The sequence below is a fragment of the Ruditapes philippinarum genome, unplaced genomic scaffold (genome assembly GCF_026571515.1).
Source record: "Ruditapes philippinarum isolate M1 unplaced genomic scaffold, ASM2657151v2 ctg4601_1_1_1_1, whole genome shotgun sequence".
Lineage (NCBI taxonomy): Eukaryota > Metazoa > Mollusca > Bivalvia > Venerida > Veneridae > Ruditapes > Ruditapes philippinarum.
In genome coordinates, this window is record NW_026853708.1 from 55,046 (window position 1) to 70,030 (window position 14,985).

Below are 14,985 nucleotides of genomic sequence, written 5' to 3' on the forward strand. Positions count from 1 at the left end.
ACTGCTGGGGGATTTCAGTGACACTTCACAATATTGTTTGTCACCAATCCTAGTTGTGCATACTTTCTTAATTTTTTTGCTTGATTTTTTTTGGGCATAGTTATGGCCCCTTAATCATCAATTTTTGAGAAAAAATACATTGTCTGCGCTTCAGCACCAAAATTGCTAGGGGGATTTTAGTGAAACTTCACAGGATTGTTTGTGACCAAGCTTAATTGTGCAGACTCTTATGAAATTTAAGCTTGATTTATTATGCTTGTTAAGCATATAGTTGCTGCTTTGTCTGTCCATCCGGTAATCTTGTCCGCACTTCATCTTCAAAATCCGCTGTGGGAAATTCATTGAAACTACACAGGAATGAACAGTACCATCCCTAGTTGTGCATATCGCCAGCACATTCTACTCGGCTGCATTAAACAGCCGCCAGAGCTATGAAAATAAATACAAAAATATTGTCCGCGCTTCATCTCCAAAACGTCTGAGAGTTATTAGTATCATCCCTAGTTATTCATATTGCTCTGCTTCATAAAATGGCTGCCAGAGCTATAAATAGAAAAATCTTGTCTGGGCTTCATCTCAAACACCGCTGGGGGATTTCAGTGAAACTACACAGGAGTGATCAGTATCATCCCTAGTTGTGCATTTATTTTTGATTTAACCATGAAAAAATTGACTTATGCATACATAAATTTATATCAAGACAAAAAAAAAACCCCAAAAAACAAAGATCAAGATTAATTCAAGGATCATCAAGGATGAATGTCCATATTTATTCCTAACATACTGAATTTGTGAGGGAAAAAATGTTTATGGGTTTGAAAATGGTTGCCAATGGGGCATTTAGTGTTAAAAGAAGAAACCATAGTGTAAACTCGGAAAGAATGTTTGTCTTTCTGTCTGTCTGTCAGATATTTTGTGACTGCTTTGTATCTGAAGGAAATTTGAATTTTACTCAGCAGTCCATACTGCTCAAATACTATATTGGTGAATAAGACCTTTTTTTATAGCCACAAAAATAATACAATGTCAAACATACTGTCAAGTATTGTAAAACAAGAGTAGTGAAGATATTATAATATATTTTTGATACACATTATAGCTGAGTGTAATGATGATGACTCTGAGATAGATGGCGCTCTGTTCTTTGCTGTATGCCGAGGGAAAGTTAGTGAGGGGATGGATTTTGCTGATGACAATGCCAGAGCTGTTATTACAGTAAGTCTCCCTTCTGATCTGCAATAATGTTAACTCTTTGGTCACCAAAAATTAGGTTCATATTTCTTGCATATATAGGAATGAAAAAAAGAGGATTGGATCAAGCACCCTAAACCAGCCCTGATTATTAAAATTTACGTAATTAAAATGAAAGATGTAAGCAGTAAAGGGGCAGTCCTAATACTTTTTCAACCTCTTTAGTATTTGAATATAGGTTGGTTTACCTTATCCTAGCTTCAATATTTGTATATGATAATCAATTTATTGGAAGGAACACCTTATCCTAGCTTTTATATGTATATATAATTATGTATTTATACCCTGGAAACGAAGTTTGGGGAGGTATATAGGAGTCACTTGGTAGTCAGTCGGTCCCATTGCATTTTCCTCGTCCGGAACATAACTTGAAGACTAGTTGGAATTCAATACAACTTCATACAATGGTCAAGCACATTCAGAGGAAGTGCAGTGTACAAAAACCATAACTCCATCTTCAATGATTACAGAGTTATTGCCCTTTGTTTCTTTTCCTTGTCCGGAGCAGATCTTAAAAACTACTGGTTGGAATTCAAAACAACATCATACAATGGTCAAGCACAATAAGGGAAAGTGCAGAGCACAAGAACCATAACTCTATCTTAAGTAATTACAGAGTATTTGCTATTGTTTCTTTTCCATTGCTTTCTTTTCTTCGGACCATAACTTGAAGACTGATTATTGGAATTCAATATAACTTCATACACTGGTCAAGCACATTGAGAAGAAGTGCAGTGGACAAGAACCATAACTCCATTTTAACTAATTACAGAGTTATTTCCCTTTGTTACTTTTCCTAGTTCAGAGTATACTGGTTGGAATTGAAAACAATTTCATACAATGGTCAAGCACTATAAGAGAAAGTGCATTGCATAAGAACCATAACTCTATCAAAAGTAATTACAGAGTTATTGCCCTTTGTTACATTTCCATCGCTTTTTTGTCCGGAGCATGACTTGAAGACTAATGGTTGGAATTCAATACAACTTCATACAATGGTCAAGCACAATGAGAGAAAGTGCAGTGCACAGGAATCATTACTCCATTTTGACTAATTACAGGAGTTATTGCCCTTTGTTACTTTTTCTTGTTCGGAGCATAACTTGTGAACTACTAGCTGGAATTCAATACAACTTCATACAATCGTCAAGCACACATTAAGAGGAAGTGCAGTGCACAAGAACCATTACACCATTTTGACAAATCACGAAGAGTTTGAAGATACACATTCATGTCCGGACTGTAACTTTGTCATGGATGGAAGGATTTTGGAATTACTTGGCACAAATGTCTATCACAACAAGATGATGTGTCGCCGAAAAGGCTCATGTCAGTCTTTTTGTCCGTGTTTCCCCACTTACACAACAATCATGTCCAGACTATTACTTTGTCATGCATTTAGGGATTTTGAAATTACTTGGCACAAATGTCTATCGCATGACAACATTCTGTCGCGTCCAGGAACCACGTCCCTTTTCATAATACCTGCATGCTTAAGAATCCTTTTGGGGGGCATTTATTATTTATGTGACAGCTCTTTATTATACCCCCAAAAACGAAGTTTTGGGGGGTATATAGGAGTCACCCGGTGGTCAGTCGGTCGGGCGGTCGGTCCAGACGTCCGTTGCATTTTCCTTGTCCGGAGCATAACTTGAAAACTAATGGTTGGAATTCAATATAACTACATACAATGGTCAAGCACATTGAGAGGAAGTGCAGTGCACAAGAACCATAACTCTATCTTGACTAATTACAGAGTTATTGCCCTTTGTTACTTTTCCTTGTCCGGGGCATAACTTGAAAACTACTGGTTGGAATTCAAAATAACTTCATACAATTGTCAAACACATTAAGGGGAAGTGCAGTGCACAAGAACCATAACTATTTACAGTAATTACAGAGTTATTGCCCTTTGTTACTTTTCCATTGCTTTTTTTTTGTCCGGACCATAACTTGAAGACTAATAGTTTGAATTCAATATAAGTATATACAATGGTCAAGCACATTGAGAGGAAGTGCAGTGCACAAGAACCATAACTCTATCTTGACTAATTACAGAGTTATTGCCCTTTGTTACTTTTCCTTGTCTGGGGCATAACTTGAAAACTACTGGTTGGAATTCAAAACAACTTCATACAATTGTCAAACACAATAAGGGGAAGTGCAGTGCACAAGAACCATAACTCTATCCAAAGTAATTACAGAGTTATTGCCCTTTGTTACTTTTCCATTGATTTTTTTGTCCGGACCATAATTGGAAGACTAATGGTTGGAATTCAATATAACTACATACAATGGTCAAGCACATTGAGAGGAAGTGCAGTGCATAAGAACCATAACTCTATCTTGGCTAATTACAGAGTTATTGCCCTTTGTTACTTTTCCTTGTCCGGGGCATAACTTGAAAACTACTGGTTGGAATTCAAAGCAACTTCATACAATTGTCAAACACAATAAGAGGAAGTGCAGTGCACAAGAACCATAACTCTATCTGTAGTAATTACAGAGTTATTGCCCTTTGTTACTTTTCCAATGCCTTTTTTGTCCGGACCATAATTTGAAGACTAATGGTTGGAATTCAATATAACTTCACACAATGGTCAAGTACATTGAGAGAAAGTGCAGTGCACAAGAACCATTACTACATCTTGACTAATTACAGAGTTATTGCCCTTTGTTACTTTTCCTTGTCCAGAGCATAACTTGAAAACTACTGTTTGGAATTCAATACAACTTCATACAGTTGTCAAGGACATTAAAAGGAAGTGCAGTGCACAAGAGCCATGACTCCATTTTGACAAAATACAGAGTAACTGCCCTTTGATACTTTTCCTTGTCAGGAGCATAACTTAAAACATACTGGTTGGAATTCAAAACAACTTCATACAATGGCCAAGCACAATAAGAGGAAGTGCAGTGCACAAGAACGATAATTCTATCTTCAGTATTTATAGAGTTATTGCCCTTTGTTCCTTTTCTTTGTATTTCTGGATTTATTACAGAGTATTTCAATTAAACTTCATCAATGGCCAACCACATTGAAAAGAAATGCAACATATAAGAACCACAACTATCTTTAATTGCTCACAACCATAACTCTATATTTCAATTCTTTTACTATGTATTCTGTTACTAGTAACATCCTCATTTCGGAAGCAGTCTTGTGGGGGTATTAATCACATTTAGTGATAGTTTTAGTTGATTTATGTTTATCTGTTTATAGGTTAGAATACCTTTCCCTATTGGTACAGTGTATATGCTTATCTATTGAAAGGTTGGAATACCTTATCCTAACTTTAGTATTGGTATATATTTATTTGTTTATAGGTTGGAATACCTTATCCTAACTTTAGTATTGGTATATGTTTATTTGTTTATAGGTTGGAATACCTTATCCTAGCTTTAAAGATGTCCAGGTGAAGCTTAAAAGAGAATACAACGACAAACATAAGATTGATAGAGGACTTCTAAGTGGAGGTGACTGGTATGAAATCCAGGCATTTAGGGCATTAAACCAGGCTCTAGGAAGGTGTATAAGACACAGGTAAGTTCATACAAACTTAATAAAATTATAATGTTTAAAAATATTTGGTAGGTATATATATAGATTTGGATACTTTTGAAGTTTATTAAATTTTAGAAATAATAAATGTTCATTTGATTTTTCTCATTGACCTATATCTAAGTTATTAAAGAAAAACTTTGATTCTCCACAGAAAATTAAAATTATGTTGTGTTATGTAAGAATGTTCTGTTTATCTTACAGAAAAGACTGGGGAGCCTTGATCATTGTTGATGATAGATTTGTTAAAAGAACAGAAAAATATTGCAAGAGTAAGTACAGTAAAAACTTCCTAATCTATATACTCAATAATCTAGCATATTGTCAAGTTCAAACAATTTTCCTCTTTAAGGTTTGTTGTCCAGTCCAGATAATTTTAAAATCCAAATTTTTGCATTCTTTATTCTAAATACAAATGCTTTCCCTGTCCATCATTGACCATGTTGCACTTATTATTGACTCCATTATTTAGAAGACCAGAAAGAAACAAAAAATTCATGTGATTATGTCAAGCATTCAAAGAACTTAAAGGCACATTATGCCTCAGAAATTTGTGTTTTTAAGTAACGCTGAAGATGTAGTTATGTGTTGTAAAGGTAGCAAAAATGTAAACAAAGTAGTATTTTAACTTTCATACAAAAAAAATATAAATATTATACCAACAGCCAACAGGAATAGCAAGCAAAAGAAAGTTCATATTTATAGCAGATGAGTATGTTTTTGGAATACAGAAATAATCAGGTTTTTAGAAATCAAATTTAGAGTTCAAAGAAAATAATTTTTAATCATTATTATATAGTTCCATTGTGTGTTTTATGTGTATTAATAGGTTTGTCAAGATGGGTAAGATCGAAGGTACAAACATTTGATGTGTTCTCTGACTTTCTCACGTCCATGTCAAACTTTACTGAGAAAATGATCAAAGAAATGCCAAAAGTGAGGTAAGTATATGTATATACCAGAATGTTAAAGATATTGAACCTTTCTTGAAATAGTTGTTTTTGAACTTTTTATCTAACCAGAAAGTTCATTTTGTAAAATTTCCATATCTCTGTTTTGTTAACAGAATACAAAATTAGGGAAAAAATGTTTTTACCCTTGAAGCATTAGTAATGATAGTTTTCAAAGAATGTTAAATTTACTAATTTAATTCAAATATTATATTGAGATGAAATGGTTATATTTTATACAGTTTTAGGAATTTGTTTATTTTGTCTTGATAATAAGTTTTTGTTATGATATATATATCTGTTTTATCTGCATTTGACCAGTGCAGACCAAGATTGATGGCACTGATGATTGTATGCATTGTTTGCTATTTAGTAAGAACCTTACTTTACTTTCTTTCTAAAATATAATGAATGTTTGGCCATTTTGAAAGATGGACAAAGTACAATTAAGATATTAAGTTTGGTAAGAGATAACATTGTCACCTAGTGCAATAAAACTGGTCAACACCTATTAAATTGAGAAGGTCCTAACTCATTACTGCACTAAGGTGACGAATTATATACATTGTTATTGGTGTACATATGTCTAAATATATCTCAATAGTAAAATGATTTATTTGATTATTTACAGTCCAGACACGTCATTTATTCCCAGTACACCATGTGATGACAGAAGAGATTCTGTTTATAAGAGACATTCACTAGATAATTCATACTTAAATAGTACTATACAGGCTTCACCCTATTTCACGTAAGTATTTTGTTATCTTTTTTGTAGTTTGAGTTACTATGGAAGATCTTTGATGCTCCTTCATCCAATATTTCTTACAGATTAATACATGAATAGAATCTAAGATCTTCTGTAAGCTATCTTAGATTGCTCCTTATATAATAATAATAATAATAAGATTGAGCTTTTAGTTGTATAGAGCCTGGCCAGACAGCTTGAATATACACACTGCCTCTGTATGGGGCATCTAGGTATTTCATTATCAAAGATAAAGAACAGATAATTAATAAATGGCTGAAAGTTTTTACTAAATTGTTCTAGCTTTTCTTGGTGTAAATTTTAAATTAGCTGTGGAAGGTAAACGGCAAAAGTCATATTCAGTTTAAACAGGTTATCTTTTATTTTATGTCTGTCAAAATAAGTGTTTATAGGCTATATTTTACCATGGCTGAACTAACTTGGATGCTGTTTAATAGTACATGTATTTTTGATGACAGCATAAGTTGGTGGGGTCACAGACGTCAAGGTCACTCATGCTTAAAAATATATTTTTACACTTCTGCTCATGAAACTCTTGTTTATTGACTGAATTCTTATTATTCTTATTTGTTGATAAATTTCTTTAACAGATTCCTTTAACTATAATTTTCATTGGAGTAAGATGACACTTAGGTCAAGGTCACAAGTGCAGAAAACATTTTTTGAACTTTTGCTTATACAACCTTTGAAAAGTATTTTTTAAACATAACACAAGTGTTAAGGTTTAGTTATGTTGTGATTTTTAGCTCGACTATACAAAGTATATGGAGAGTTGTCCTACTCGCCCCGGCGTCGGCGTCCGCGTCCAGATTTCAGATTAAAGTTTTGGTGCAGTAAGATATTTTTCACTATAACTTTGTCATTTCTTAAAGTATCAACTTCAAACTTCAAATATATGTTCCTTATCATCAACCACATCTTATGTGACAAGGTTCATAACTCTAGCACTAATATTTTTAGATTTATCTCCCCTTGAACTTAGAATTTTCCTTAAAAAATACTATTTTTACTGTTACTTCTTTATTTCTTAAGGGATCAACCTCATACTTCAAATATATGTACCTTATCATCATCCCCATCTTATGTGACAAGGTTCATAACTCTAGCACTAATATTTTCAGATTTATCTCCCCTTGAACTTAGAATTTTCCTTAAAAAATAATATTTTTTACTGTTACTTATTTATTTCTAAAGGGATCAACTTCATACTTCAAATATATGTAACTTATCATCATCCACATCTTATGTGGCAAGGTTCATAACTCTAGCACTAATATTGCAAGAATTATCTCCCCATAAACTTAGATTTTTTTTACTAGAAAAATGTTATTTTTTACTATAACTTTTTAGCTCGACTTTTCTATGAAAAGGGGAGCTATCCTACTCGCCCCGGCGTCGGCGTTAGCGTTGGCGTCACACCTTGGTTAAGTTTTTCGTACCACCCCACTTTATTTCAGAAGTATTACAAGTATGGCTTTGAAACTTACCATACTTGTTCACCATCATAACCTCCATCTACAGACAAGAGTACATAACTCTGTCAAGGTTTTTGACAGAATTATGGCCCTTTTTTGACTTAGAAAGTGTATTGAGCTTGGTTAAGTTTTTTGTACCACCTCACTTTATTTCAAAACCATTGGAGGTATTGCTTTGAAACTGACCATACTTGTTTACCATCACGACCTTCATCAACAGACAAGAGGACATAACTCTGTCAAGGTTTTTGACAGAATTATGCCCCTTTTTGACTTAGAAAATACATTGAATATGGGTAAAAATCCACTTATTGCCTTAACCCTTTGAGATATTGCTTTGAAACTTTTAATGCTATTTCACATCATTACCCCCCATCTGTACGCAAGAGAAGGTAACTCTGTCAAGGATTTGTTTTAAAATTAAGGCCTTTTATCGACTTAGAATCTTGGTTAAGTTTTTAGTACCAGTCCACTTTTTGACTGAACTGTTTGAGATATTAATTTGAAAGTTGGATATAACTTGTTTACCATCATGGTCCCAAAACATGGGCAGGAGAAGGTAATTCTGTTAAGGATTTTATTTGAATTATGGCCCTTTTTGACTTAGAAACTCAGTTAAGATTTTCATTCTTGTCCACTTGTTGACTTAACCATTTGAGATATTACTTTGGAAGTTGGAGTTCTTATGTGCCATCATGAGACCTATCTGTAAGCAAGAGAAGATAACTCTGTGAAAATGTTTCTTGATTTGTACTTAGAAATTCCTAGTTAAAGTCTTGTGTGCCCTTAACTGTCAAAGTTTTGTTTTATAGGCAAGCACTAAAAAAGTCGAGCGCGCTGTCCTTCTGACAGCTCTTGTTTAGTTTTAAAGGTATCTACCTCAAACTTCAAATACTTATTCCTTATCATCAATTACATTTTAAGTGACAATTTTCGTAACTCTTGAAAGCAATATTTACAGATTTATCTTTCTTTGAACTTAGGATTTTCTTTAAGAAATATTATAACTTCTTTACTTTTTAAGGTATCTTCTTCAAACCTCAAATATATATTTCTTATCATTACACACATGTTGTGTGAAAGGTTCATAACTCTAGCATGACTTTTTCTAGAATTATTTCCCTTGATCTTGGAATTTATGTTAATAAATGATATTTTTTTACTATAACTTAATACATAATTATACATAATTTGTTTTTCTTTCATAGTTTTGTCCTCCTTACTGTGTCCCGTATTTTATTTTTCAGCTTGGCGTTCCTGTGAAGCTCTTGTTTATTTTTTAAATTTTTTTGAAACGATTTTATCGAAGTCCACCATTGGTCAGTCTCCCGATTTTCAAAAACTATTTTAAATCCTGAAAACCCCAAGAAGAAGATTTAACTAGCCCCGCTGTTGTTTTCCTGGGGGTTTCTTCCCCCACAGTGCACAAAAGGTGCTTGGGGTTTCTTCCCTACAATACGCAAAGGTGCTTACGGAAACCCCCCTTAATTACAGCAGAGATTTGAATTGATTAAATTCCGGGACAGGACCAAAAAAATCACCTTTAAATTATTGTAAACCCAAAGGGCTCGAGTAAAAAACTTTTTATAGAACCAAAAAAAATGGAGGTAAATGATCAGAAGTAAATCATTGGTTTTTTTTAAACATGAACTTGATTTATTGAAAATGACAAACATTAGTTTACATTATTTGATTCCCATTAAAAATAGCAGTAATTATCTTTGAAAATTTAAAGGGACTCGACTTCATTTTTGAGACATGACAGGACTAAAAATTTCTTTTTTCGTAATTAATGTTCCATTTGTTGTAGGTCTTGATCAATAAATTGTGTGCAAATATCAGATTTTTCACTTACTCTATTGTTTTTTTCTTCAATGTATTGAATCTAATTGTGAAAAATGACTCAAATCAGGCTAAGAATAGCACAAAAATGTGCTTTTCAATTTATATATTAGTAAAATATGTTTAGCTCACCTGTCACAAAAAGACATGGTGAGCTTTTGTGATCGCTTTTCGTCCGGCGTCCATCCGTCGTCTGTCCGTAAACTTTTACTTTAAACGACATCTCCTCATAAACCACTAAGCCAATTTCATCCAAACTTCACAGGAATGTTCCTTTCGTAGTCAACTTAAAAAAATTGTTCAAAGAATGTAATTCCAAGCAGAACTCTGGTTGCCATGGCAACCGAAAGAAAAAACTTAAAATATCTTTTTCTAGAAAACCGTAAGAGCTGGAGCTTAGCTATTAAGCATGAAACATCTTTAGTGGGTGTCTACCAAGTTTGTTCAAATAAAAGCCCTGGGGTCAAAATTGGCCCTGCCCCGGGAGGTCATTGATTTTCCTTATTTGTATATAGTAAAAACTTAAAAAATCTTCTTTTAAAAAACCAAAATAGCTAGAATTTAAATATTAAGCATGAATTATCTTCTAGTGAGTGTCTACCATGTTTGTTCAATTGAAAGCCTTGGGGACAAAATTGGCCCCGCCCAGAGGGGGTCATTGTTTTTCCCTATATGTGTATAGTAAAAACTAAAAAAAATCTTCTAAGAGCTATGGCTTAGATATTTATCATAAAACATTTTCAAATGGATGCCTACCAAGTTTGTTCAAATTAAAGCCCCTGGGTAAAAATTGGCCCCGCCCTGGGGGCCTATATACAGGTGAGTGACCTCATGACCATCATGGCCCTCTTGTTTGCAAATCTTTCTGTTTTATGTGCCTCAGCTGATCTATGTAAGAAATCAAAATTTTATGTCTTTAGAGTTTTGGACCTAAGTGGAGTTCCTTTAAAGTTTAAATCAAAGTTCTTTTTAAGCTTTTCTTTTTCTCTAGATACAAGGAAAGTTTGCATAAAAATGTTATTTAGTATTAAATGCTTCTGAAAATTTCTAGTACATGTTTATACCCAAGATATGTTCAGATTATTCAGATCTTTACTGAACATTTAAAAAAACATGAATCTTATTATTTGCTGTTTTATGTGATTTAGGCAATCAGCAGATGCCCGCCCAGATGCCATCAATGGTTCCTCCGATTGTACCCTTAACACAAGCTGCAGGTCAGCAAGTGGTGTTGAACATGCCTGGAACCAATCAGCATCAAACTATTTTACTGACAATGCCTCAACTTCCGGTGCAAGGAACCAACTTGCCACAGTCTGCCGCTATTCCGGGAACCAGTCTAAAATCTGATTTCAGGGGAGGTAATCAGCTGGACAAAACAAATTCCACAGATGGTATAAAAGCAGAAAATGTGTCTAAAGCAGAAAAGAAAGCAGATATAGTATTCACTCTTGGGTCAAGCACACTTAGTGCAGAAGAACAACTGAAGAAATTTGTTAGTTCAAGTCAAGCTCCACGGAATCAGGCCTACTATGTTGTTGTAAATAAAGGGGAGACAGATGAGAGGGCATTCTTTATTGAACCAAACAAAAAAGGAAAATCTAAACCTAACACGGAAAAGAAAATTGAAGCAGGTAATAACATGTAATTTTTTTTTTTTGTATGTAATATGTACACTAAAGGTATCTTATTTTGTGTTTGTTTTTGAGTACTTTAAGACTGTAGGTGTGACTTTAGACATATTTATCTGCATGTATATACCATCAATACCTATGTTTAGTTTTGGTAATAATCCACTGTTTTCTTCAAAGATTTATCTACCTGTTACAGGCAAATTTGCATTTGGATCTGTTTTCTCCAGCCTCCTCTGAAAATTTGTTTTACCTTTTTGTTTGGTAATAGATGATTGTAGCAAATGAATTTTACTCCTTTTTATATAGGTTCTAATATTGCAATATAAAAAAACTATTGTCTTTTCTGTCCACTTAAGTTGGATAGTAAATTTGAATGTGGTGTTGGAATAAGAATATAATTAATGTCTAAACTAGACTTTAATTTTATGGATGTGTGCACATTGTGTTTTTTCATTTAAGATAAATTAAAATTCTTATGTTATTGAGGGGCGTATGTGACCTATTTTTCAAAGCTAAAACAATTTTCAAAAAAGTGTAAATTCAAGCACTGATTGTAAAATACCTTATACTAAAGAGTGATAAGAAATGATGATATTTTAATATCAACCACTGGCATGAGGTATTTGTTGACATTTGTTGATGTACTGATGCTATTTTCAGAGAAAACTGATGACAGTCTAGTTAAAACACTAGATCCAGTCAAAACAGAGCAGGACAAAAAACCAGTCAAGGTAGAACAGGAAGTGGTAGTGCCTGATTCTTCTACAGGTGATCCAGAACCTCAGAACAAGTTCCTAAAATTTTGCCAGCTTCCAAAAACCCCAGCTAAAGTTCCAGTGGCAGCTGTTACACCTCAGAGACAATCTGAACAGGTTTTTAATTAATCACATGAATGAATTACAGAAATATTAAGATCAAATGAACTTTAAATGTTTAAGAGCTTTTTTTGCTGAAAAAAATATAAACTCCAGATCAAATATCACATTATCATATTATGTTTAGATTTGTTGCAATAATTTACTTACACTTATTTCTATCAAGTATAATTGACTGATTATGAAAAATACTGAGGATCATAACAAGATTGTGGTGTTGTTTTTGTCTCCTACAATATTAACTTATCATGAGTCTCTTGGCAATTTTTATTGACGGTTCTACTCAGCTTTCGTATTCCTCATATTGTAGACAAAAGTTTGCTACATGACCTAAAGCCTAATAAAATGAATGAAAGTGTATATATTGTAGTGGAGATAGGGCTCCTTTTATATATCACCATTCCTGTCTGTCAATAAACATTAATACTTGCATAAAATATAAAAACACACAGGTGTACATATTGCCTCACTTTTGTGGTGCTCTTTTAAAAAACATTGTTAAAAGTAGGATTTAACCCTTGTAGACTGTTTTATAATATTTTTATTCTGTGTTAGAGGATATATCAAAAGGAAACAAAAATATCATTTCTGTTTTTAGGAAATCAAAACAGAAACTGTTGACTCTGTGAAAGAAGAACCAGGTAGTCTTCCCCAGACTATGTCAAAAACTTCACACAATCCTCAAACTACATCAACATCTAGACAGTTACAGCCTACATGTACATCACCTGTACTCTTTGAAGATGGCCAGACGGATGGACCAGCTCCTGACTGTGTAGATAAAACAAATAACCTTGCTGATTTAGATAAAGAACATAGCACAAAGAAGAAACCAATTTTCAAGAAAAGGAATTCACTTTCTACAAAAACACTTAAATCTGAGATTGAGGACTGTAAGGGAACATCAAAAGATGGAGATAGTAATATTGATGAAGTAAATAATGATAAAGACAATGCTGATGATTTTAAAGATGAAAGTAAAGGAGGAAGAAGGATAAAGTCTACAACAAGAGGGAAGGTAGATCTGTCAGTGGTAGATAAAGTTAAACAGGGTAGAAAGAAATCAGATGATGTCCTACAAGAAGCAAAAGATAAGAATGTTGGGGAGGAATTATTAGATGGGGAATCGGCTTCAGGTGATTATTTTTATGTTTTTATCATATGCAGTCTCACATCACTAAATTTAATAATCTACTAAATGTTTAACTTTTTTTATCTTTTATCTAGAATCAATACTACCGAACATATACATTACATTTATAATAAAAATGTCAAAAGTACCAATGTACTGTGTTCTTATAGGAATTCCACTGAGTTCCAAAGGCCTAAAAAACATAAAATTCTTTATAAGTTTTTCAGTTTGAACAGTTGTAGACAATATGTTGTGTAAAGTCATGTCACAGGGCAGTGATTGTTCAATTTTATAGCAGAACTCTTTTCCAAATGGAAGTTTTCTTTTAAATTATGCATTTTCCCCCAACAATCTCCTCTCACATCAGCCTTTTTGCTTCCCAAATTAGCAATTTTACTGATAAGTTTTCCCAAAATCAAGAGACTGATGCTTTTTCCCAATAATGTGAGAACAACCACTGCATGATGAGAAAAATGTGCAGCCTTACAGGGACCTCGGAAAACCGTTCTGCTGTTTTAGCAATTGAGGTATCTGGTCGCTTACACTTTTCTTCCATAAATACATGTATTGAACTGTTCTGAGCTGTGAAAGTCAGTTGGAACAACGTCCTGGTTCAAAGAAGCATACTTGATACAAAATGTAAATTTTCCAAAAGGCATGCGCTTTATTCTCTTATTTTACATAATTGTCTTTATAAAGGTAATGATGTGAATTCGGACGAGGAGTTTCTCAATACCAGAAGACGTGGTGGAAGGAAACGTAAATCAACAAGTAAATTTCAAGAGTGGTCGAAGCGGTCCAGAAAAGGTGTCACATATGAAGATAATGAAAACACTGATGAAAAAGAAAACAAGGTAAAATTCATAATGCATGAAGATATAGTTGATAACTTGGCATAATCCTCTTCCCACCTTCACCTGCAGAATAAGAAGAATGATAAAAACCCTTACGAAATAAACTTGAATATTTATTAAATTATTGTTTTATAACAGTTTCTATTCTAGAAAATAAAGATTTATTTGTATGTTTCATTTCCTATCTTTCAGGCCAGAAACCAGTTTTTATCATGTATAAAATGTGGTAATAAGTTGTTACCACTAGGCCAGTATGAGAAGCAGAAAAAACATCCAGAATTCCTGACCTGTGTTTTCAAGAAGAACACAGAGTTGATATATTTTCCCAACATGAAAAATAAGGATTGCCAATTACAAACAGTTGAAACTGAAACAAATCACAAAGGTAATTAACGTGTACTTGCTTGTCTAATTATTTATAATAATAGTAACATTGCAATTGAATGTTCAAAGTTCTTGAAATGATAATGATTTTTCCAGTACCTCTTTGTTAGAGACTTAACACAACAGAGGGGCCTCCGTGGCTGAGTGGTTAAGGTCATTGACTTCAAATCACTTGCCCTACAGTGCTGAGGGTTTGAATACCGTCAGGGACTTTGGATTCTTTTATTTAGTTAGTTAACAGAATGAAGGTGGTTCTT

The 14,985-nt window shown here is 33.4% G+C and overlaps 1 protein-coding gene across 1 annotated transcript in view; it reads left to right on the forward strand.

The window, feature by feature from the left end:
* LOC132737606 (Fanconi anemia group J protein homolog) overlaps positions 1-14,737 on the forward strand; it is a 64,967-nt gene extending 50,230 nt beyond the window's left edge. The window contains exons 21-31 of the mRNA XM_060724937.1: positions 1,100-1,215; positions 4,632-4,795; positions 5,018-5,085; positions 5,643-5,754; positions 6,395-6,514; positions 6,991-6,995; positions 10,998-11,483; positions 12,144-12,355; positions 12,957-13,494; positions 14,190-14,344; positions 14,537-14,737. Coding sequence (XP_060580920.1) covers positions 1,100-1,215; positions 4,632-4,795; positions 5,018-5,085; positions 5,643-5,754; positions 6,395-6,514; positions 6,991-6,995; positions 10,998-11,483; positions 12,144-12,355; positions 12,957-13,494; positions 14,190-14,344; positions 14,537-14,737 — 2,177 coding nt within the window. The remainder of the gene's footprint in view (positions 1-1,099; positions 1,216-4,631; positions 4,796-5,017; positions 5,086-5,642; positions 5,755-6,394; positions 6,515-6,990; positions 6,996-10,997; positions 11,484-12,143; positions 12,356-12,956; positions 13,495-14,189; positions 14,345-14,536) is intronic.
* The last annotated feature ends 248 nt before the right edge of the window (positions 14,738-14,985 follow it).